This window comes from Phyllobates terribilis, unplaced genomic scaffold (assembly GCF_046119375.1).
Source record: "Phyllobates terribilis strain yellow unplaced genomic scaffold, ASM4611937v1 Scaffold_201__1_contigs__length_3545014, whole genome shotgun sequence".
NCBI lineage: Eukaryota > Metazoa > Chordata > Amphibia > Anura > Dendrobatidae > Phyllobates > Phyllobates terribilis.
In genome coordinates, this window is record NW_027362961.1 from 577228 (window position 1) to 602541 (window position 25314).

The following is a 25314-nucleotide window of genomic DNA, read 5'->3' on the forward strand; positions in this document are numbered from 1 at the left end:
GGGGGCTGGCTGGACCCATGGGGACATGGATGGAGACATGGGGCTGAAGGGGGGGCTGGCTGGACCCATGGGGACATGGATGGAGACATGGGGCTGAAGGGGGGGCTGGCTGGACCCATGGGGACATGGATGGAGACATGGGGCTGAAGGGGGGGCTGGCTGGACCCATGGGGCCATGGATGGAGACATGGGGCTGAAGGGGGGGCTGGCTGGACCCATGGGGCCATGGATGGAGACATGGGGCTGAAGGGGGGGCTGGCTGGACCCATGGGGCCATGGATGGAGACATGGGGCTGAAGGGGGGGCTGGCTGGACCCATGGGGCCATGGATGGAGACATGGGGCTGAAGGGGGGGCTGGCTGGACCCGTGGGGCCATGGATGGAGACATGGGGCTGAAGGGGGGGCTGGCTGGACCCGTGGGTCCATGGATGGAGACATGGGGCTGAAGGGGGGGCTGGCTGGACCCGTGGGGACATGGATGGAGACATGGGGCTGAAGGGGGGGCTGGCTGGACGCGTGGGGACATGGATGGAGACATGGGGCTGAAGGGGGGGCTGGCTGGATGCGTGGGGACATGGATGGAGGCACGGGGCTGAAGGGGGGGCTGGCTGGACGCATGGGGGGACTTATGGATGGAGGCACGGGGCTGAAGAGGGGGCTGGCTGGACGCATGGGGAGACACATGGAGGTGAAGGTGGCCAAGTTGGGGACCTGGATGGACACATGGAGGTGAAGGGCGGCAAGCTGGACACATGGGGACCTGGATAGATATATGGGGTGGGGTGGGATGCATATATGGGGGGGACAGGGTGGACACATGGAGGCCCGGATGGATATATGGGAGGGGCAGGCTGGACACATGGAGACCAGAATGGATATATGGGTGGGGGGGGGTCAGGATGGATAGATGGGTGGCCTCGCTGGACAAGGGACTTTATTACTGTTTAGTGGCCAGATTGAGGAACTTTATTAGTTTATGATGGCGAGTGGGGAACATTATTACTTTAAAGTCCAATTAGGGACATTATTACTTCTGTAATATAATTTACTTTTTAGGAAACTGTTTTCCATAAGAGGGGACAAAAGGGGGGTCCTGTTACTGTGCAGGGCGCCACTATGTCGCTTTATTTCTTCAACTGGTGTAGTGTAGAAGCCTGGGGAAAAGTGGGAATGTGCTCTAAAAGAGATCAGTTATTGATAACTGTGTGTTATTTTCTGCAGAGATGATTCCTCGCTGGAAGAAGTGATGGCGGACTGTGCCAGATGAAGAAAAGCGAAGATGAAGAACTTCACCTAGAGACATCACTGGTGAGTCAGTGTATTACTGTACACTTACACTATATAGTATATTCAGAGCTCCTGTGTATGTCACTGGTGACCAGTGTATTACCTATACACTATATACAGAGCTCCTGTGTATAATGTCATCGGTAATCACTGTATTACCTGTACACTATATACAGAGCTCCTGTGTATAATGTCACCGGTGATCACTGTATTACCTGTACACTATATACAGAGCTCCTGTGTATAATGTCACCGGTGATCACTGTATTACCTGTACACTGACACTATATACAGAGCTCATATGTATAGTGACAGTGTTGTTAGTATTGTGGTTTGTATTCCTGATCAGTATTGTAGTATTTGGTCACTATGTGGTGGTAATATGTGGTCTGGTCATGGTGTGGCGATATTTGTCCCTTTTGTATGTGGTATTATTGGTGTTATTATAGTGGATTATGTTGTGTATGGCGGTCATTTGTTCTCACTGAGATTAACTAGGAAAAGATTTTTTTCCATGAGGCCACGGCTTCACTATCAGTATTTGGTCAGTATTGTTTCTCAGTAGTGAGAGGCAAAAGCAGGAGTGGGTGATAAATCCAGAATTGGTGACTTGTTTCTATTATTCTCTTTCTCTGATTGTTCCTCACCTGGTTTTGGCTCCCACTCCTGAGAATAATCCTGACTGAATACTGATAGTGGGGCTGTGGCCTTAGAGATGAAATACTTGGAGCAGAGCGTCAGAGATGCACTTACAGGGGTTCTCCGGTGAAAACAAGTCATCATCTCTCCACAGGATAAGTGATAACTTATTGATTGGTGGAGGTCTGACTACTGGGACCTGCACCGATCGGCAGAATGTGGAGCTTTTCTCCCCATTAGACTGGAGCTCATGTGCGACTCGACCACTGATCCATTCATTCCCTCAGAGGCTGCGAGCGCTGCTCTTGTTTTTTTCTGGAAGCCCCAAAGAGAATGAATGAATCTGCGGTCAGACATCCCACCTGCCGCTGCATTTTAAAATGGGGATAAAAGTGTCCTGTCAGGGATAAAACTTCCCAATTCTGATCAGTGCAGTTTCCAATGGTCGGACCCAAACGATCATTAAGTTATCACCAATCCTGAGGAGCCCATGGATCGGTGATAACTTGTTTTCACCAAAGAAGCCCTTTTTTGGAAGCCCCCAAGAGAACGAATGAGGCTGTGGTCATACGTCCCACCTGTCGCTGCATTGTAAAATGGGGATAAGTGTCCTGTCAGGGATAAAACTTCCCCATTCTTCCAATCAATAAGTGATCACCTATCCTGTGTAGCCCATGAATCTGTGATCACTTGTTTTAACCACAGAAGCTCTTTCATGCAAACTCCAGAAATTGTCCGTCCCTGTTCTAGTCTGTGCACAGTAGATGTGAGGAGCCGCCGGTCACTGCTCCACTATAACAGGGAGAGCAGAGAAAAGACATCTGCATATTGCTGTAGGTGGCCCCTAGAGTCAATGTCCCCTGTGGCCCCAGACACCCCAGTCCGACCCTGCTGACATCTGATTAAGGCCTAAGGCCCCGTTCACATGTCAGGTTTTAATCAGTGTTTTTTTTCTCATTTTCATCTGATTTTGGTCAATGTGGCAGTTTTTCTCCTCAGTGGGGCATATTTTTTTATATGTAAAGTAAAAAGCTAAAGGTTTCCTAGCCTCGCTTGCCCGGCCTATAGACCCTGGAAAACAAGCAGTACAGGCAACATGGTTGGTTCTGGCCATTTTTCTGACAGACTCATTGACTTCAATAGATGATCTTTATCTACAAATCGGATGAAAATCGGACCGGTCTCAGTTCTGATTTACAGATCAATCGTCCACAAAAAATAGAGCTGTAAACCTGTCCCCGGTCTATAACGGAGCATATTCTACCTGTTAGAGAAATAACCAGACGTGAAAAGAGCCATGTGCTATTCTTACAGGGAAGGGGCCACCATTTTATGTTTTGTATTAATAATTATTGATTATGTAATCAATTATTTTTAATACAAAATTAAATGTCCGACTTTATTAGTTTTTTAGTTATTTATGCTGACATTGGCCACTTGGGGCTGCCATTTTTATTTGGGGGGGGGTGTAAAAAGTGCTCTTACACACCTCATTTACAGCAGCCCTGGCCATAAGAGACAGTAGTCTGTCACCGACCCCATCTCTAACATTAGAGGCCGCTCCTCCTGCCTCTAGCTGTGACCTGGGCACGCCCCCTTGGCTGTTCAGGTCGCAGCCGTGGGAGGAGATTGCAGCCATCTTTGTGGAGCCTGCAGTGTAAGCTGTACATTCCCCCTGTCGTCGCACGCACTGCTCAGTCAGAGCGTGCCATGACAGGAGCTGCCGGGGAGGAAATGCCTGGGAGTGGACGTCCCGAGTGAGTATCTGCGGCGGCGCCGTGCGGTGATCTCAGCTTCTCTGCTGTTATCACTGCCGACATCTTCAGGCAACACAGACACAGCGCTGCGTGGGAACGTGGAAGGTGAGTAGAAGCGTTTATTGTTTTTTTTTTTTCTCCTTTGCATTGAATATATGGGGGCATAAACCCACCAGGATGGAGGAGGAGTCATAAACCCACCAGGATGGAGGAGGAGTCATAAACCCACCAGGATGGAGGAGGAATCATATACCCACCAGGATGGAGGGGGGGCATATATCCACCAGGATGGATGGAGGGGGGGCATATACCCACCATGATGGATGTAGGGGGGGGCACATACCCACTAGGATGGATGGAGGGGGGGCATATACCCACCAGTATGGAGGGGGGGATATACCCACCAGGATGGATGGATGGAGGGGGGCATATACTGACCGGGATGGATGGAGGGGCATATACACTTACCCAGGATGGATGGATGGAGGGGTATATACACCTACCCAGGATGGATGGATGGAGGGGCATATACACCTACCCAGGATGGATGGATGGAAGGGTATATACACCTACCCAGGATGGATGGATGGAGGGGCATTTACACCTACCCAGGATGGATGGATGGATGGAAAGGCATTTACACCTACCCAGGATGGATGGATGGGCATTTACACCTACCCAGGATGGATGGAGGGGCATATACACTTACCCAGGAAAGATGGAGGGGCAGATACTCCTACCCAGGATGGATGGAGGGGCATATACACCTATCCAGGATGGATGGATGGAGGGGCATTTACACCTACCCAGGATGGATGGAAGGAGGGGCATTTACACCTACCCAGGATGGATGGATGGAGGGGCATTTACACCTACCATGGATGGAAGGATGGAGGGGCATTTACACCTACCCAGGATGGATAGATGGATGGAGGGGCATTTACACCTACCCAGGAGGGATGGATGGATGGAGGGGCATTTACACCTAGCCAGGATGGATGGATGGAGGGGCATATACAGTATAGACCAAAAGTTTGGACACACCTTCTCATTTAAAGATTTTTCTGTATTTTCATGACTATGAAAATTGTACATTCACACTGAAGGCATCAAAACTATGAATTAACACATGTGGAATTATATACTTTACAAAAAAGTGTGAAACAACTGAAAATATGTCTTATATTCTAGGTTCTTCAAAGTAGCCACCTTTTGCTTTGATGACTGCTTTGCACACTCTTGGCATTCTCTTGATGAACTTCAAGAGGTAGTCACCAGAAATGGTCTTCACTTCACAGGTGTGCCCTGTCAGGTTTAATAAGTGGGATTTCCTGCCTTATAAATGGGGTTGGGACCATCAGTTGTGTTGTGCAGAAGTCAGGTGGATACACAGCTGACAGTCCTACTGAATAGACTGTTAGAATTTGTATTATGGCAAGAAAAAAGCAGCTATGTAAAGAAAAACGAGTGGCCATCATTACTTTAAGAACTGAAGGTCAGTCAGTCCAAAAAATTGGGCAAACTTTGAAAGTGTCCCCAAGTGCAGTTGCAAAAACCATCAAGCGCTACAAAGAAACTGGCTCACATGAGGACCGCCCAAGGAAAGGAAGACCAAGAGTCACCTCTGCTTCTGAGGATAAGTTTATCCCAGTCACCAGCCTCAGAAATCGCAGTTTAACAGCAGCTCAGATTAGAGACCAGGTCAATGCCACACAGAGTTCTAGCAGCAGACACATCTCTTCAACAACTGTTAAAAGGATACTTTGTGCAGCAGGCCTTCATGGTAAAATAGCTGCTAGGAAACCACTGCTAAGGACAGGAAACAAGCAGAAGAGACTTGTTTGGGCTAAAGAACACAAGGAATGGACATTAGACCAGTGGAAATCTGTGCTTTGGTCTGATGAGTCCAAATTTGAGATCTTTGGTTCCAACCACCGTGTCTTTGTGCGTCGCAGAAAAGGTGAACGGATGGACTCTACATGCCTGGTTCCCACCGTGAAGCATGGAAGAGGAGGTGTGATGGTGTGGGGGTGCTTTGCTGGTGAGACTGTTGGGCATTTATTCAAAATTGAAGGCATACTGAACCAGCATGGCTACCACAGCATCTGGCAGTGGCATGCTATTCCATCCGGTTTGCGTTTAGTTGGACCATCATTTATTTTTCAACAGGACAACAGGCTGTGTTAGGGCTATTTGACCAAGAAGGAGAGTGATGGGGTGCTACGCCAGATGACCTGGCCTCCACAGTCATCAGACCTGAACCCAATCCAGATTGTTTGGGGTGAGCTGGACCGCAGAGTAAAGGCAAAAGGGCCAACAAGTGCTAAGCATCTCTGGGAACTCCTTCAAGATTGTTGGAAGACCATTTCCGGTGACTACCTCTTGAAGCTCATCAATAGAATGCCAAGAGTGTGCAAAGCAGTCATCAAAGCAAAAGGTGGCTACTTTGAAGAACCTAGAATATAAGACATATTTTCAGTTGTTTCACACTTTTTTGTAAAGTATATAATTCCACATGTGTTAATTCATAGTTTTGATGCCTTCAGTATGAATGTACAATTTTCATAGTCATGAAAATACAGAAAAATCTTTAAATGAGAAGGTGTGTCCAAACTTTTGGTCTGTACTGTACACCTACCCAGGATTGATGGAGGGGCATCTACACCTGCCCAGGATGGATGGATGGAGAGGCATCTACGCCTACTCAGAATGGATGGATGGATGTAGGGGCATATACATCTACCCAGGATGGATGGATGGAGGGGCATATACATCTACCCAGGATGGATGGATGGAGGGGCATTTACACCTACCCAGGATGGATGGATGGAGGGGCATTTACACCTACCCAGGATGGATGGATGGAGGGGCATTTACACCTACCCAGGATGGATGGATGGAGGGGCATTTACACCTACCCAGGATGGATGGATGGAGGGGCATTTACAACTACCCAGGATGGATGGATGGGCATTTACACCTAGCCAGGATGGATGGATGAAGGGGCATATACATTTACCCAGGATGGATGGATGGAGGGGCATATACACCTACCCAGGATTGATGGAGGGGCATCTACACCTGCCCAGGATGGATGGATGGAGGGGCATCTACGCCTACTCAGAATGGATGGATCGATGGAGGGGCATATACATCTACCCAGGATGGATGGATGGGGGGGCATATAAACCTACCCAGCATGGATGGATGGAGGGGCATTTACACCTACCCAGGATGGATGGATGGAGGTGCATACACACCTACCCAGGAAAGATGGAGGGGCAGATACTCCTACCCAGGATGGATGGATGGAGGGGCATATACACCTACCCAGGATGGATGGCGGGGCACATACACCTACCCAGGATGAATGGAGGGGCATATACACCTACCCAGGATGGATGGATGGAGGGGCATATACTTCTGCCCGGCATGGATGGAGGGGCATCAACACCTACCCAGGATAAATGGAGGGGCATATACACCTACCCACAATGGATGGAGAGGCATCTACACCTACCCAGGATGGATGGAGGGGCATCTACACCTGCCCAGGATGGATGGAGGGGCATCTACGCCTACCTAGAATGGATGGATCGATGGAGGGGCTTATACATCTACCCAGGATGGATGGATTGGGGGGCATATAAACCTACCCAGCATGCATGGATGGATGGAGGGGCATATACACCTACCCAGGATGGATGGAGGGGCATATACACCTACCCAGGATGGATGGATGGAGGGGCATACACACCTACCCAGGAAAGATGGAGGGGCAGATACTCCTACCCAGGATGGATGGATGGAGGGGCATATACACCTACCCATGATGGATGACGGGGCACATACACCTATCCAGGATGAATGGAGGGGCATATACACCTACCCAGGATAGATGGAGGGGCATATACTTCTGCCCTGGATGGATGGAGGGGCATTAACAGTTACCCAGGATGAATGGAGGGGCATATACACCTACCCAGAATGGATGGAGAGGCATCTACACCTACCTAGGATGGATGAATGGAGGGGCATCTACACCTGCCCAGGATGGATGGATGGAGGGGCATCTACGCCTACCCAGAATGGATGGATCGATGGAGGGGCATATACATCTAGCCTGGATGGGTGGGCATATAAACCTACCCAGCATGGATGGATGGATGGAGGGGCATATACACCTACCCAGGATGGATGGATGGAAGGGCATATATACCTACCCAGAATGGATGGATGGAGGGGCATATACACCTAACCAGGATGGGGACCATATACCATATACGAAGATGTGGCCATATACAAGTATGGGGAGGGCATATACTGTGGGGCATATATGGGACCATTACGCTGTAGAGCACTATATGGGGCCATTACGCCTTTGGCTCACCATATGCGGCCATTACGCCTTTGGCTCACCATATGTGGCCATTACGCCTTTGGCTCACCATATGTGGCCATTACGCTGTGGCTCACCATATGGGGCCATTACGCTGTGGCTCACCATATAGGTCCATTACGCTGTGGGGCACCATATGGGGCCACTGAAGTTCTCCACCGAGGGGGTTAAAAACTCCTATTACAGTTACTGATGATTACTGCATGGCTCCTGTCACACAATTATGTTATAGCCTATTGACTTTGTACTTATATATAAAGATGATAATCATAGTGTCTTTTCAGCAGGGACAGATGTTACAGACTTTGCAATAACTAATAAAAATGATGCCTTAAAACATTCTCTCATTATTCTGGCATTTAGCAAATATTAAAAATTATGGTAATCCTAATTGACCTAAAACGGGAAAGATTTATTCTGATTTCATGTCAGATATTGAGAAAAACATGCAGATGTGTCTATTTATACAGTGTATGGAAACTTCTGATTTCAACTCTGTGTGTGTGTGTGTGTATATATATATATATATATATATATATATATATATATATATATATATATATATATATATATATATATATATATATATATATATATATATATATATATACATACTAGCTATTGAACCCGTTCTACGCCCGGGTGGTGAGCATTTTTATTGGTATATCGTCTCCCATGCTGGTATGTGCTGCCCCCATCCTGTACCCACCATCCAATCCCGGTATGCGTGGCACCCCTCACCCCCAATCCTGGTATGCATGGCACCCCTCACCCCCAATCCTGGTATGCGTGGCACCCCTCACCCCCAATCCTGGTATGTGTGGCACCCCTCATCCCTATCCTGGTGTGTATGATATCCCTCATCCTGGTATGCCTGGCACCCTATCCCTCACTCCCAATCCCGGTATGCGTGGCACCCCTCACCCCCAATCCCGGTATGCATGGCACCCCTCATCCCGGTATGCGTGGCACCCCTCACCCCCAATCCCGGTATGCGTGGCACCCTCACCCCCAATCCCGGTATGCGTGGCACCCCTCATCCTTATCCTGGTGTGTGTGGTATCCCTCATCCTGGTATGCATGGTACCCCATCCCTCATCCCTATCCCGGTGTGTATGGTATCCCTCATCCTGGTATGCATGGCACCCCATCCCTCATCCCCAATCCCGGTATGCGTGGCACCCCTCATCCCCAATCCCGGTATGCCTGGCACCCCTCACCCCCAGTCCCGGTATGCCTGGCACCCCTCACCCCCAGTCCCGGTATGCGTGGCACCCCTCACCCCCAGTCCCGGTATGCGTGGCACTCCTCACCCCCAGTCCCGGTATGCGTGGCACCCCTCATCCCCAATCCCATTAAGCTTGGCACCCCTCATCCCGGTATGCATGGCACCCCTCATCCCTATCCTGGTATGTTTGGCACCCCTCATCACTATCCTGGTGTGTATGGTATCCCTCATCCTGGTATGCATGGTGCCCCATCCCTCATCCCGGTATGCATGGCACTCCATCCCTCATCCCCAATCCCGGTATGCGTGGCACCCCTCATCCCCAATCCCGGTATGTGTGGTACCCCTCACCCCCAATCCCGGCATGCGTGGCACCCCTCACCCCCAATCCCGGTATGCGTGGCACTCCTCACCCCCAATCCCGGTATGCTTGGCACCCCTCACCATCAATCCTGGTATGCGTGTTACCCCTAACCCCCCAATCCTGGTATGCGTGTTACCCCTAACCCCCCAATCCTGGTATGCGTGTTACCCCTAACCCCCCAATCCTGTTATGCGTGGTACCCCTCACCCCCAATCCCGGTATGCGTGGCACTCCTCACCCCCAATCCCGGTATGCGTGACACTCCTCACCCCCAATCCCGGTATGCGTGGCACCCCTCACCCCCAATCCCGGTATGCGTGGCACCCCTCACCCCCAATCCCGTTATGCTTGGCACCCCTCATCCCGGTATGTGTGGCACCCCTCATCCCTATCCTGGTATGTATGGCACCCATCATCACTATCCTGGTGTGTATGGTATCCCTCATCCTGGTATGCATGGTACCCCATCCCTCATCCCGGTATGCATGGCATTCCATCCCTCATCCCCAATCCCGGTATGCGTGGCACCCCTCATCCCCAATCCCGGTATGCGTGGCACCCCTCATCCCCAATCCCGGCATGCGTGGCACCCCTCACCCCCAATACCGGCATGCGTGGCACCCCTCATCCCCAATCCTTGTATGCGTGGCAACCCTCATCCCCAATCCCGGTATGCGTGGCACCCCTCATCCCCAATCCCGGTATGCATGGCACCCCTCAATCCCGGTATGGGTGGCACCCCTCACCCTCAATCCTGGTATGCATGGTCCCCTCACCCCCCAATCCTGGTATGCGTGTTACCCCTCACCCCCCCCAATCCTGGTATGCGTGGTACCCCTCACCCCCCAATCCTGGTATGCGTGGTACCCCTCACCCCCCAATCCTGGTATGCGTGGTACCCCTCACCCCCCAATCCTGGTATGCGTGGTACCCCTCACCCCCCAATCCTGATATATACATGGTCCCCTCACCCCACAATCCTTTTATGTGTGGCCCCCTCATCCCTTTCACACTGTACACAAAAAAAAACAAAAAAAAAAAAGTTACACTCACCTTTGTAATAAAGGTAACCAAAAAATTAGAGAAATATTACAAAAATACTGGTACATACTGAGACAAGATCCCCTTCTACGGGATGTACTACCAGAGAGACCAGGCATCACCTTTAGAAGGGGTAAAACACTCAGAAACATTATAGCACCTAGTCGCTTGAAAAAATCTGTAGTGAAAAGCTCTGGAAAAAAACAAACGTCTCTCCAATCTAAAACTACTAATCCTATAATAAAAAAGACAACCAATACACTCAATGGCACTTTTAAATGCAACCAGAAAAAGTGCCAATGCTGCCAAACAATAACCCATGGCCATCAATCTATCACCTCCAATAGTACAGGAGAAACCTTTCCCATAAAACATCACCTGACTTGCACTAGCAGCTATGTTATATATGTAATTACATGTAGTTGCGGAATGCAATATGGTGGCCGGACGACACAGATGGTCAGATCACGTTTAAACGCACACCGACATAATGCAAAAATTGGGCTACTATCACATAGCCTATCGAGACATCTCTTACTAAATCATAATAAGAGCTTTGAGATAAGTTTGACTCCTGTCGAAGAAATTCCGCAGAATATATCAAACAGAATCCATCTACTGAACAAGAAAGAGGCTTTCTGGATGTACAGATTGCGCTCTCTACATCCGGACGGCCTCAATGATAGACTGGAGAACATATAGAACATCGAATTAGATCAGGACAGCGATGCTGACCAATAGAAATATATAGAAAGAATGGAATATATGGTAACCCAGGCTAGATATTTTTTATGATATATTCTTGGGTTTGCCCATAAACCCCTGACTAGTGAAGCCAGCATCATGAGGACATCCACAGCATAGAAGTAAATACCAATGAGAGAAACACAATAGACCCTGGAGTGTGGACTACACGAGTTCAATCCCAATAGAAAAAACTAACTTATCTAAAAAGTTCCCACAGCAATTAAAGATATAGAACTCACAATATGATTAGATTAATGTAATATGATTATTCTTTTTATTTTTTAATTATTTTTTTTTTGTGTTGTGTTTTCTCTCATAAGAAAAGTTTTTCTAGTAAAAGAAGTATAATATAATAGTCCTAATATGATCATTGAATATATGCTGTATGTGTGGATAATGCCATAGATTTACATTTTTTTATACATCCACTCATGCTGTACACTAGTGTTGAGCCACCCCCGTAGTGTTCGAGTTCGGTTCGGTTCGTCGAACACCCGTGTGTTCGTCGAACTGTTCGTCGAACACCTTCGAACACCGTTAAAACCAATGGCAGGCAAACAAAAACACATAGAAACACATAGAAAACACCTTCAAAGGTGTCCAAAAGCTGACAAACTGCTCAGAAGACACAACTAACACATGGAAAAGTGACAAGTACATATAGTCATGTGAAAAGAAAAGAGGTGGAGGAGTAAAAGGAGGGGGAGACACAGATATAGGCATGTCATGCCCTTCTAAAATCCAAAAAGTGAGAAGCCGACACGGCCAGTCCGTTCCTGCCTGTGCCACCTCCGTGTCGCCGGGTTTGTGCCAGAGCCGCGGTGGACCCTGACGGCCAGCCCCCCTATCCCAATACTGGTGCCTGTCCGCCGGTGGGTCGAGGCCCCCCACGGTGGGGGGGGAGTAACATCTGCAGAAGAAAGACCATCTTCCAGCCAAACTAAGATGTCGACTTCTTTTCGTGGACAATGTGATACGATCCCATTCTTACGGACACGCCCATCGCTACAAATTCTAGATGAGGCACAAAAACAGCAGGTGCTTCAACGGATATCAAGTGCTCCTTCAAGTGGGCTCTCCATCACCTCAATTTCAACATCACAAATACTCCAGTCCTCAGAGGTGTCACCCCAATCGCACTTGCTTCCTCACAGCTCCCAAGTCTCCAGCTGCCCATCTGAGTATGGGATAACACAGATGGCTGAGTCTGCCCAGCTGTTTACTCATACTATAGCCTGGGAAACGGAGGTCTGCTCCAGAGCTTCTGTTAATCCAGATGAGGAAATGATCTGATCCGATGCCCAGAATCTTTATAAGTTGGATCCAGGACCAGATGAAGAAGGTTCTGAGCATAATGTAGACCCTTGTTCCCAAACTGTAACTCCTGTTGGTGGAGACAATGATGAAGACGATGATGAGACTCAAATACCTGATTGGAGCGACAACTTGACTTTTCGGTCAGGGCAGGAAGAGGTTGGCTCTGAGGGCGACGGGTGTGATAACACACAGGGTGATGATGACGAGGTTGGAGATCCCACTTACTGTCAACCCACAGTCAGACAGTCGATGAGGTCAGCAGAGGAGGTGGAGGAGGATGTGACTAGCCCTGGGGATGGGGATGACTCGGTACCCGGACATTTGCCTGGCCTTGGGGATGTCGCGGTGGTCGGCTCCCTGGCCCGTACCCTGGGGTCTCTCTTTAAAAGGGTGGATAATTGTTAATTTTATAAGAGTTCATGACGCCACCTGTGGTATCTGGTGACAAGCACCAGCGCTGCAGCAGTCCACTGAGGCCGGTGATAAGGCAGCTCGATGGTATAGCTCCCCACAGGTGGAGCTAGGTCTCAGGGCAGCGTATGCAGGGGGAATGCAGGACAGGCGAGACCCAGCTGGATCAGAGCAAGAACGGGAACGGACACGGTAGTCACTTCAGTACCTTTTACTGGTGGAAATTCAGGCACATCCCGGAGCACTGTAGGGTGAAGGGTGCATATCAGGATCCTCCCCAATGAGCGGGTGTAGGGCCTCCTGTTTCTTGCCTCTGCGCAGTAAGTTTCTGACCTGCCTGGAGCTAGGCCTAACTTTGTCTCTGTCCTGCGCTGGCTGACCTTGTGGTAGGGCCTTCTCTTGGAGTTCACGCTCCCAGTATGCGGGGCCTAAGCGTCTCCTGGCTCTGTTACATATCAGCACCTTAGCGATCCTGGGACTTGTAGTTCTCCAGGGATTCCGGTTATGCCTTACTGGGTCATAGAGATACCGGTAAGCTCGGATCCTGTGTCCGGTAAATGCTTCGGGGTGAGCTGGTTAAGCTCCTCTGCCCCTTATGTACTAACTCGCCACTCGCCTTCGGCCTACTCGGGCCCTCACTAGGCTATACACACTAACGGCAGCTTGCCGCGCTTCATTGATCTTACGGCACCGGCACACCTTAAGCTCTATCTGGGCTCGCTGAATCTAGCAAGCAGGAGCTTCGTGCTCCACTGCTGAACTATTAACTGCGTTCTCTAGACTAGACTGAGCTCCACTGCAGACTGACCTCTCTTAGGCTTCTCTACTGCAGGAACTCTTCAGAGGAACTGAACTGCCTAGCTCCACCTTCCCTATTTATATCCCTAACGGGCTCCCTCTGCTGGACTGAGGTGGAAGGTGGAGATGTGTGAATGTGACTCGCCCCCTGGGCCGTGGGGCACGCGGATCCGGGCGATAGGGAGATGCTGGGAGTAGTAGTGGCGGCCCGGTCCCGCGGCTCAGGGTGGTCAGACCAATGGTAGTCTGCTACTGTACTTTAGATAATGTCCGACTACGCCACCCGTGGATTGCGGTTATTAGGAACCGCCGCTGCAAGGCAGTCCGCTGGGTCTGATGATGGGTGCAGCTGAGGTGATGTGACTCCCCACGGGAAGAGTGCAGCCCCAGGGCAGTGTAGTGGATGGTGGGAGTGATGGTAGTGCGAGTCCCGGTGCTGATAGTGCTGGAGGCGCGAAGGAGCACACAGACAACAAGTTAAAGTCCAGGGTCTTTACTCACAGTTCGTTTGTTCCGGGTCACTTCTGTCAGCAGTGACCGCCCGAGCCGTGCTGCGTCCACCAGGTGAGGGGCTCGGTCAACTCCCAGGCAGCTCAGGAGCATGGCACAGGACCCCCTTTAATCCTTTCTCTGGCCTGCCTTACCAGTGACCCACTTTTGTCCAGCTGCCGCGGACTTGTGCGGTTAAACGTGGGCCCCGTCCTCCGCTGTCCTATATGGTGCCTTCCTAGCAGGTTTGATGAGGTGTCGCACCAATAGATGATCACGACGACCGGTCTTTGGCTGAGGGTTGTTTCTCCTCCACCAACTTGGGATCCGGTACCCTTAATCTGCCTGACCCTGCACCCTGGATTCTCGTGGGTTCTTAGGGTCCCTTCCACCTTCTTGTTCCTGAGCCCTTCTGTTTCTCTGTCTCTCCTTCTTTGCAGTTCCTGTTCTGTTCCTTTCTCTTGGAGCTGAGATGAGCCAGAATCTCAGCTCCCCTTCACCTCCTCCTCGGCCTCTCACTAGGCCCTCCTGGAGTAGAGCTCCTACAGAGCCTCTACTCCCTGTCTTCTCCTCTGGCTGAACTGACCCAGAACTAAGATGGTGCCCACCTTTTATACCTCCCTCTAGCCATGAGCCCAGGTGACCAGCAACCAATGGGCTCCTTCCTACACTCAGGAACCGCCCCCTATCTGCCCCTACAGTACTGGGTGTTCCACCCCTCCCTCCCCACTCCAGCAGGGACATGGTCGGTCGTGCCTGCACTTATGTCTAGTGGGAGCACCGTTGAGCTGTCCCTCGGAAATGGGGTGTGTGTGCTGCATGCAGCTAACTGAGCCCTGGTCCACACTCCATCCTTACCCGGGAGTGGAATACCACACCTCTGGCAGAGGTGCAATACCCCTGTAGCGGCCGAGCCCTCGGGGCGCTACATTCCCCCCCGGTAAACCACAGCACGTCCTCGGGCTGGAAAAGAGCAAAAACAGATAATTACAGGACATGCAAAAACTTTTTCAATAACTTTTCACATCAGAAAACAGGTAACATGGTTCAATTCCCTTTATGGGAAACACTCCTCTTCTCTTGCCACTACCACAAAACACTTTGCTAATGCCTCTGGAACTCTTTTGTCACTTATCATATAAAACGGTCTCAAAATTATGTAAAACATTTTCTAGCAGCATATAAAACTTTCTCATGTAACACATTTTTAAGTAAAGCACATTCTTGGATTCTTGGCTGCGGTGCAACTTGCAACCAGGTAAAGGTGCAACAGTCCAGTAAATCTTGAGGTAGACGTTGCGGTTTTTGTATAAAACCAGTAGGGGGCGCTTTAGGAAGCGCAACTATATACAAAGGGTTGACCGCTCTCAGTCCTCGGCCAGTTTTGGGAAGGGAATGGCTGCTCACAGTCCTCAGCCTGATAGGGGATGAGGGGCACACAGGTAGCAGTTCAATATTTGTCCCAACGGGGACCACACTTTCAAGACGGGAACAGTCCCAAAAACAGTTCTGATACCCTGACGGGTAACTATGTACACGGGTACTTTGCTACTTACTAGTAGCGGTGTCCTCCATATGCTCCTTCTTCCTCCTCATATGGTTCTTCAGACCCGTCCGGGTCCTCTTGGCTCTCCTCATAGCCGTGGTATTGTAGCTCCTCCTCGGTGAGCCGATGAACATGTAGGGCGTATGGTCCTTTTGCACCCACGTGGCGGGTAAAGGCGACCACATCACCAGGGTACAGGTCACGGCCACGATGCCCCTCAGGTAGATGACTCTCCACGTCCCTGCGGGTCACAAAGACCATCGCCTGCGGTTTCTGGGCCCCTGATGAAGCCCCAGCCGTTCTCCATGTGGAACTTGACTACGGTCCCGGTGATTCGGGGACCACGGGCTGCTTGGGGGTCTTGGCGGGCCTTGCGCTTTTGTTCAGCACTCTGGACTTGGAGCCGTTCCTCCCTGACGCGCCTCTCTCGTTGCTCCCGCTCAAAGGTCGCCAGTTGCTGGTGACAGGCCTCCAGACGACGGACCGCGTCTGTCCGGGTCTCTTGAGAGAACCCCATCAAGTTCTCGCCGGTGGAGTCCCACGCAAATTGGACGTCTTCTAGTGGGGGTAGGGTGACCTCGACGGGTTCAGGAGCCGGTATCAGAGGCTCGCGCGGGGGCTGGGCCTTCCATGGATGATTGCCGGTCACTTCAGCCGGCCACTCCAGCGGCAGTCCATCCGGACCGGTGTGATGGGCAAACAGGTCCACGCCCAGCGATGGTATAGTGGGGGGACCTGATCTGGGAGCAGCGCCCGGGGGCACTCGGCCTTGCGACCAGGCCGGGGGTCTTGTGGCTGCGCTAGGTGGCAGTCCCATCCGGGACAGGGGCGCAGGCTTGGCGATGGCGCCCGGGTCATAAAATGTGGGCACCACATTTTAAAAAAGACATAGACAAACTGGAGCAAGTTCAGAGAAGAGCGACCAGAATGGTGACTGGTCTGCAAACCATGTCCTATGAGGAACGGTTGCAGGATTTGGGAATGTTTAGCTTGCAAAAAAGAAGACTGAGAGGAGACTTAATAGCTGTCTACAAATATGTCAAGGGCTGTCACATTGTAGAAGGATCATCTTTATTCTCATTTGCACAAGGAAAGACTAGAAGCAATGGGATGAAACTAAATGGGAGGAGACACAGATTAGATATTAGAAAAAACTTTTTGACAGTGAGGGTGATCAATGAGTGGAACAGGCTGCCACGAGAGGTGGTGAGTTCCCCTTCAATGGACGTCTTCAAACAGAGGCTGGACAGACATCTGTTTGAGATGATTTAGTGAATCCTGCTTTGAGCAGGGGGTTGGACCAGATGACCCAGGAGGTCCCTTCCAACTCTACATTCTATGATTCTATGATCCAGGCCTTGCGACCGGGCCGATGATGCTTCCTGCTTTACGGCACCCGGGGTCAAGGGGCATGGCGCTGGGCGGGGCGTGGCCGCGGCGCTCGCCGCTTGAGGCCTAGCCGGGAGCAGTGGCGGCGCGGCAACAGGTGCGGTGAGTGGGGCCTCTGGTGCTGCGACGGGAGGCTGGGGCAGGCTTGCGGGTGCTGGGCTTGGGGTGGTGACGTCCCCTTCACTTGCCTCAGTCCTCGTGGCTCCCTCTGCGGCGTCGCCTCCGGTCCTCTCTCCTCCTGCGCCGTCCTCCGAGGCAGGCAAACCGCGGGGTGCGGCTGAAGCCTGTCGCTGGTGGGTCTCGGCCTGCCGGGCCAGTTCCTCTCTCCACTCGGTGAGTGCACTCCGCTGCGCCCGGACCATCCTCCGCTCTAGGTCCTCCAGTGCAGCTTGCGCACGCTCCGGATCTCTGGGGAGCTGCGCCAGGACTTCTGCTAGGCTGCAGAACGGTTCGGCCTGCAGCAGGCTTCGGGCCAGGAGGCTGGTGCTGCTCAGGGCGTCCATTCCCGGGTGCGGTCTGTCTGGACTGATCCAGACCACTCCCTGCCCCGCAGTTTTCTTTCCTATCCGCCCCCATGGGGGGTGGTCCTGGGGCATTCTGCTGACAATCACTCTCAGGGGCAGCCCCCCCACGTTGACGGACATTTCCACAGCAGTGCTCATGGTTGTTGGGGGCGGGCTTCCTCTTTGGCGCCATTCTGGGACCCGGCCCACGATGGGAGGCGGCCTCCTGTGGTCTTTTGGCGCGCACATTATGGCGCTCGTTCTTCTGGGGCGGGCGCCATCTTTAGTACCGTGAAACAGTCTCTTTTCAGGCGCGCAGTACCCGTGGTTAGCGGGCACGAAATCCTGCCGACTACGCCAAAGCTGACTCGCCCCCTGGGCCGTGGGGCACGCGGATCCGGGCGATAGGGAGATGCTGGGAGTAGTAGTGGCGGCCCGGTCCCGCGGCTCAGGGTGGTCAGACCAATGGTAGTCTGCTACTGTACTTTAGATAATGTCCGACTACGCCACCCGTGGATTGCGGTTATTAGGAACCGCCACTGCAAGGCAGTCCGCTGGGGCTGATGATGGGTGCAGCTGAGGTGATGTGACTCCCCACGGGAAGAGTGCAGCCCCAGGGCAGTGTAGTGGATGGTGGGAGTGATGGTAGTGCGAGTCCCGGTGCTGATAGTGCTGGAGGCGCGAAGGAGCACACAGACAACAAGTTACAGTCCAGGGTCTTTACTCACAGTTCGTTTGTTCCGGGTCACTTCTGTCAGCAGTGACCGCCCGAGCCGTGCTGCGTCCACCAGGTGAGGGGCTTGGTCAACTCCCAGGCAGCTCAGGAGCATGGCACAGGACCCCCTTTAATCCTTTCTCTGGCCTGCCTCACCAGTGACCCACTTTTGTCCAGCTGCCGCGGACTTGTGCGGTTAAACGTGGGCCCCGTCCTCCGCTGTCCTATATGGTGCCTTCCTAGCAGGTTTGATGAGGTGTCGCACCAATAGATGATCACGACGACCGGTCTTTGGCTGAGGGTTGTTTCTCCTCCACCAACTTGGGATCCGGTACCCTTAATCTGCCTGACCCTGCACCCTGGATTCTCGTGGGTTCTTAGGGTCCCTTCCACCTTCTTGTTCCTGAGCCCTTCTGTTTCTCTGTCTCTCCTTCTTTGCAGTTCCTGTTCTGTTCCTTTCTGTTCCTTTCTCTTGGAGCTGAGATGAGCCAGAATCTCAGCTCCCCTTCACCTCCTCCTCGGCCTCTCACTAGGCCCTCCTGGAGTAGAGCTCCTACAGAGCCTCTACTCCCTGTCTTCTCCTCTGGCTGAACTGACCCAGAACTAAGATGGTGCCCACCTTTTATACCTCCCTCTAGCCATGAGCCCAGGTGACCAGCAACCAATGGGCTCCTTCCTACACTCAGGAACCGCCTACTATCTGCCCCTACAGCACTGGGTGTTCCACCCCTCCCTCCCCACTCCAGCAGGGACATGGTCGGTCGTGCCTGCACTTATGTCTAGTGGGAGCACCGTTGAGCTGTCCCTCGGAAATGGGGTGTGTGTGCTGCATGCAGCTAACTGAGCCCTGGTCCACACTCCATCCTTACCCGGGAGTGGAATACCACACCTCTGGCAGAGGTGCAATACCCCTGTAGCGGCCGAGCCCTCGGGGCTCTACAAATGTTTATGGGGGCCTCATGTGGAGGATTCCATCAATGCACTCTTGTAGGATCTGTGATACCAAGCGCAGCGGGGCATCACAGATGCTATTGACGACGAGGTTAGGTTGCGCCTTCCTGAACAGAGACGGAGTACTGGAAGCACGTCAACAACTGCATCCTCAACCACAACTCTGCCTCTGACCACAAGTCGTAGTGGCTCTTCAGGTCACATGGGCTCTAAGCCTTGCATAGCCTGGGCATTTATTCAGATCGATAAGGATGACCCAACTCGTGTTATCTGTAATATTTGTCAGCAAAAGCTAAGTAGAGGCCAAAAAATCCATAGTTTGAGTACTTCATGCATGTACCGTCACATGGATATGAAGCATAAGTTGCAGTGGGAAGCTCACTGTGCTACAATGCGGCCTAGCCGGCTGGGCCAACCACCGTCTGCCCCATCTTGTGCATCCGCAGCCTCTTCATCCTCTGTGACTGGGGGGACAGCAGTCACACATGTTTTTGGACGCAGACCTGCCACCTCTTTACCCGCAACAGCCAGTGTGATTGGCAGGTCGTCAGTTCATTGGGAAGTGGAAACACCTGCTAGTGTTGAGCGCTCTCCGACATCGAGAGCACCACCTTTGGATCAAGGCAACCTAACATGTCCGCCTGCATCTTCCTCACAGATCGGCAGTTGCCGGGGACACCCTACTCAACACCGTCTAAGCACAACAGCCAGCCCTCGGTCCCTCAGATGTGGAAAAGTAAAAGACCATTTCCTCCTAGCCATGAGAAAGCTAAGAGGTTGAATTTCACCATCTGCAAGCTGTTGGCTACAGAAATGCTGCCTTTCCACCTGGAGGACACAGAGGATTTTCAAGACCTTATGTCCGTCACAGTGCCCCAGTACCAGATGCCCAGTCGGCACTACTTCTCAAAGAAAGGTGTGCCTGCACTCCACTAGCATGTCGCACACAACATCACCGCTTCTTTGAGAAACTCTGTGTGTGACAGGGTGCACTTCACCACAGACACTTGGACGAGAAGGCATGGACAGGGGCGTTACATGTCGCTGACTGGGCACTGGGTAACTATGGTGACAGCAGGACAAGGGGCTGCTGTCCAAGTCTTACCGTCCCCACGAGTTGTGTGTTAATCCTCTTTATCTCGAACTTCCTCCACTGCTTCTGCCTCCTCAACCTCCTCTCGGTCCTCCACCTGCACCCAAAGCCTGTCTGGTAATGCCACCTGCTTTCTAACTGCGCAGAAGGAATCCTGCACACCTCCTTACTATGCTGGCAGCTGGGCTCAACGCATCAGTGTTTACTTTGAAATGTCTGGGAAATGTGAGTCACACAGCTGAGGAGTTTTGGTCAGCTCTGGAGACCCAGTTTCATGAAAGGTTGTCTCCACTGGACCTGCAACCAGGGAAGGCCATGTGCGACAATGCTGCAAACCTGGGTGCGGCCCTTCGCAGGGGCAATGTCACACACGTGCCTTGTATGGCTCACGTGTTGAACCTGGTTGTCCAGCAATTTTTAGCCCATTATCCCGGACTAGATGGCCTTCTGCAGAGTGCACGGTCGCTGTGTGCTCACTTCCGCCGTTCGCATCCCGCAGTTCAACGACTTACATCTCTACAGAAGTCGTTGGGCCTGCCAGTTCACCGGCTGAAATGCGATGTGCCGACACGGTGGAATTCAACTCTGCACATGTTGCAGCGACTGTGGCAGCACCGACAAGCCCTGGTGCAATACGTTCTGACGTATAGCCTGGGCCAACGAGATCCAGAGGTGGGGCAAATCACGCTGGAGGAGTGGTCTCAGATCAGGGACCTATGCACCCTTCTGCACAGTCTTGAAATGGCGACGAAGATGTTTAGTGCTGACGATGCCATTATCAGCATGACTATTACGGTGATTTACATGCTGGAGCACATGTTAAACAGAATTCGGAGTCAGGTGGTGGGACAAGAGGAGGTGGAGGAAGTAGAGGAGGAGTCGTATGCGGAAGGGATAACATCTCCAAGGTCCAGACGGTTGGCAGCACCAAGGCGGCAGGCATGGGAGGGTGGGGGAGAGGGATTAACCAGGGCGCATGGTAGCAGCCAAACTGTTGAGGAAGGTGCAGGAGCCGAGGAAGAAGTGGAGGACGAACTGGCAATGGGCATGGAAGACTCATCAGATGAGGGAGACCTTGATCACATTTCTGTTGTGCGAGGTTGGAGGGAGAGGGCAGAGGAAGGAAGCATGATTCTTACCTCGCTACCAACACAACAAGGACTTGGTCCTTCTGGATGCGCAAGACACATGAGTGCCTTCTTGCTGCACTACCTGCAACATGACCCCCGGATTGTCAGAATTCGAAGTAATCCCGACTACTGGGTTGCCACACTCTTAGATCCCCGGTACAAAAGTATATTTGCCGAAATAATTCCTGCCATAAAAAGGTATTGACGAATGCAGGAGTATCTGTTGCAGAATCTTACATGTGCTTTTCCACAAAACACCAGTGGTGCACGTAGTGAATCTCACAGTTCTAACTTGCCAACGGTGGGACTGTCGAGTCTTCATCACTCAAACAGTAACAGTAACACAGTATCTGCTGGTAACAGCAATTTTGTGGAATCGTTTCACCACTTTTTTAGACCATCCTTTGCAAGGCCACAGGAGACAAGAAGTCTGACACATAGTCAATGCCTAGAGAGGATGGTACAGGAGAATCTCCAAGTGAACATCGAAGCCATGACTGTGTCACTGGACCCTTGCTCATTTTGGTATTCCAATCTTGAAAAATCGCCGGAGCTCGCCACTCACGCCTTGGAGATCTTGTCATGCCATGCAGCCAGCGTTCTCTCTGAACGTGTGTTCAGCGCTGCTGGTGGTGTGCTGACAGATAAGCGCACGCGGCTGTCCACTGAGAATGTAGACAGACTCACGTTCATAAAGATGATCAAATCATGGATTCGCAAGGACATTTCTACCCCTGTGTCATCCTTGGGAGACTAAAAGCTTGGGGATTTGGTAAAATCACCTCACCAACCGTTTTAAGCAACAGTGGGGCAATTGATGCCACTTAACCCTAGAACGCATGACCATAAAAATCTACACTTTCACATACCTGGGGCCCTTTAGGCCCGTGTGCAAATAACATGGAATAACTCAAACTCAAATGACAAACAACTATATACATGAAGAATACCTAGAGTTTCAAAATTCTAACTAAAGCAATCTTGCAGAAAATAGAAAACAATTAACTGGGCGGGCCTGCAAGGCCACAGGTATGCGTTCTAGGGTTAAGTGGTGTCTGTGCCACAATTTTGGGAGTCCCCTTGCTGTGTCTTACGTGACGTTGGCATCGTCAATTCCAGGTGGGTTGGGTCGCACCCCCCCTTTTAACTGTAAGAAACTACATACACTATGGCTTGGGGTAACACAGATGGTTGAGTCTGAAGAGCTGTTTACTCAGAGGTCTGCTCCAAATCTTCAGTGTCTGCTAGTCAGCGTAGAATTTTTAACTGTATCTAGCCTAGGCAATACTTTGGGCATAGTAGCCCAGCTGCGAAGCAAGCTGCACCGCCTGTGTATCTAATAAGAATTTTTAAATTAATCTAGCCTAGGCAGACTGTGGGGACCCCCAACCAAACCCAGATGCTCAGCCCCCCTACCGCCCCCCTTTTATGGACAACCCAATAATGTAACTCTTACAACTGGATAGGTGAGGATCGGTCACAGCTTTATTAACTCTTTATACTCATTCCATTAGAAAGGCATTTTATTTCTAAAATAATTCAGCTTGTTGCAGCATGCCCTGGGTCCCCACTCCGGCAAGTTGGCCAACAAGTGTAACTCTCCAACATGTCCTTTCTATTTCCAGGCCACGGAGGATCCAGCGTACTCGTATGCAGGACTCTGACCCCCACCCATCACTCTTAACGCTTGTTCCACTCTGTCCTGGAGTCCTGACAGGAATATGTCCAGTCCAATATCTATTAAGTGAACACCGTCGGGCCGTATGAGGCCTGCTTTATCTCCTTCCAGTTGTCGGTGTCGTATCACTACACCGCCTCTGTCTCTTCTAAATTTTGCCATCCGAATATTTATTACCCGCCTTGTCCATTCGATGGCCGTGATGTCTCGCGCACCTTGCCATACCGCTATCGGCACAATCTCTGACCATACTATAGCTAATTTTGTGAAAAATTCTCTGAAGCGCTCAGTGTCTAGTTTCATTATTGCCATTAGTTATGCGCTCTTGTGATGACCTAGGTTGTTTCCCCCGGCCTGTATAACTAAGATGACCGGACCTCTTGCCTCTCTCCCTACCTTGATTACCTCCATTAGTACCTGTGGCCATAGCAGGCCTCTAATACCTCTCCAGTTGAAATATGTGTTATGAAACTCTAATTTCCTCCCGCCTGGGCGGACTTTCGCCCTTTTTTGTGCCCAATATATATACGAGTGGCCTATCACTCACACTGTTGGCTTATCGTCACCTGTAAAAGAAACAAACCACGTTAGGATAACAAGTCCGGTCTTATGTATCTCGCCAAACACGTGGATCGCCATCTCCCTATCCTCTGAACTTCCGTTTCTGACAGTCCTGCTCTTGCTGCTTCCGTGGCCGCACCTATGCGGAATGAGTGTGTCCCGTAATCTTTGGGGTGGTTCCCTGCCGATGTTATGCATTTATTAAATATAGCTTGGAACAGGTATCTTGATAATGGCGTTCCATCAATGTGTGATACGAAGAAATTACTTTGTGATCTGATGGTTAGATATGTTTTTACTATTGTTACCCGACTCAGTGTACCGTTTGTGGGTTGTAGAAGTACCCAAGTACCCCTGCCCGCTGGAACCGTTTTCGATTGGTGTATGCGTACACGTATTGCATTATTGGCTATGACTACTTCCTGGTGTAATAAGTGTCCACTGGTGGTAATTTTGGATTGAGGGACTAATTCGCTTATACATAGCGCCCCGAAGAAGGCGATCACAAATGCAGTAGACATTAGTGTTGCTTCAAATTGTGAGTGTCATGTTAATGGTGTTAGGGATAAGATGTGAGAAATCAGTTTTAGTGACACGGGACGGGACGTCTACATTCCTGACTTGGCTGACCCCTTTTCCACCCTTTTATGGATTGTCTGATGATGAATCTTTGTCACATCTCCCCAATTCAGTAGTTGGAAGTGAAATGCTACTCCGGTCCGCCACCGCTGCGCTGACGCCCCTGATATGCCCCTCATCATTAGCTGGTGGAGAAATTCTATGGTGACTTGTGATCTGGCTTGTTCACATTGGTCAACCCGTCTGCCTGCTACTAGTCGTGTCCACTCTTCCCATGCCTTACCGTATGCTTGCCACGTTGACGGGGCAACTGACGCTCTGATTAATGGCATCAACTATTCGCCACTAGATCCCATAGGGAGGGTGGGCAACTGTTGCCCGATGGGTGGGCGTTGTGGAAGAGCTCTGTGAAAATCTGCCAATTGAATTGTTATAAAGCGTTAGCAGCAGCTTTATACCCCTCAACATAGTGGCTAGCGCGGACCCATACATTGTGTTTTAGGCACAGGAATACTAGCCTGCGTAGTAGGCCTAGCACTGGGAGAGACGATGATGCCATCTTATTAATGCAGTGCGCTAGGCTGGTGTTTTGTGTTATTAAGCGTATATTTTTGTTAGCCAGGCGCGCGCCCCATATTTCTATTGCTACCACTATTGGGAAAAATTATTTTCAGGGCTAGATGCAGCTAAA

At 51.0% G+C, this 25314-nt stretch overlaps 1 protein-coding gene across 1 annotated transcript in view; it reads left to right on the forward strand.

Moving 5' to 3' along the window:
- LOC141213647 (isovaleryl-CoA dehydrogenase, mitochondrial-like) overlaps positions 1 to 25314 on the forward strand; it is a 40603-nt gene that overhangs the window by 1296 nt on the left and 13993 nt on the right. Inside the window, exon 2 of the mRNA XM_073665254.1 lies at positions 1223 to 1309. Within this exon, the coding sequence (XP_073521355.1) occupies positions 1265 to 1309 (45 nt within the window). The 5' untranslated portion in view covers positions 1223 to 1264. The remainder of the gene's footprint in view (positions 1 to 1222; positions 1310 to 25314) is intronic.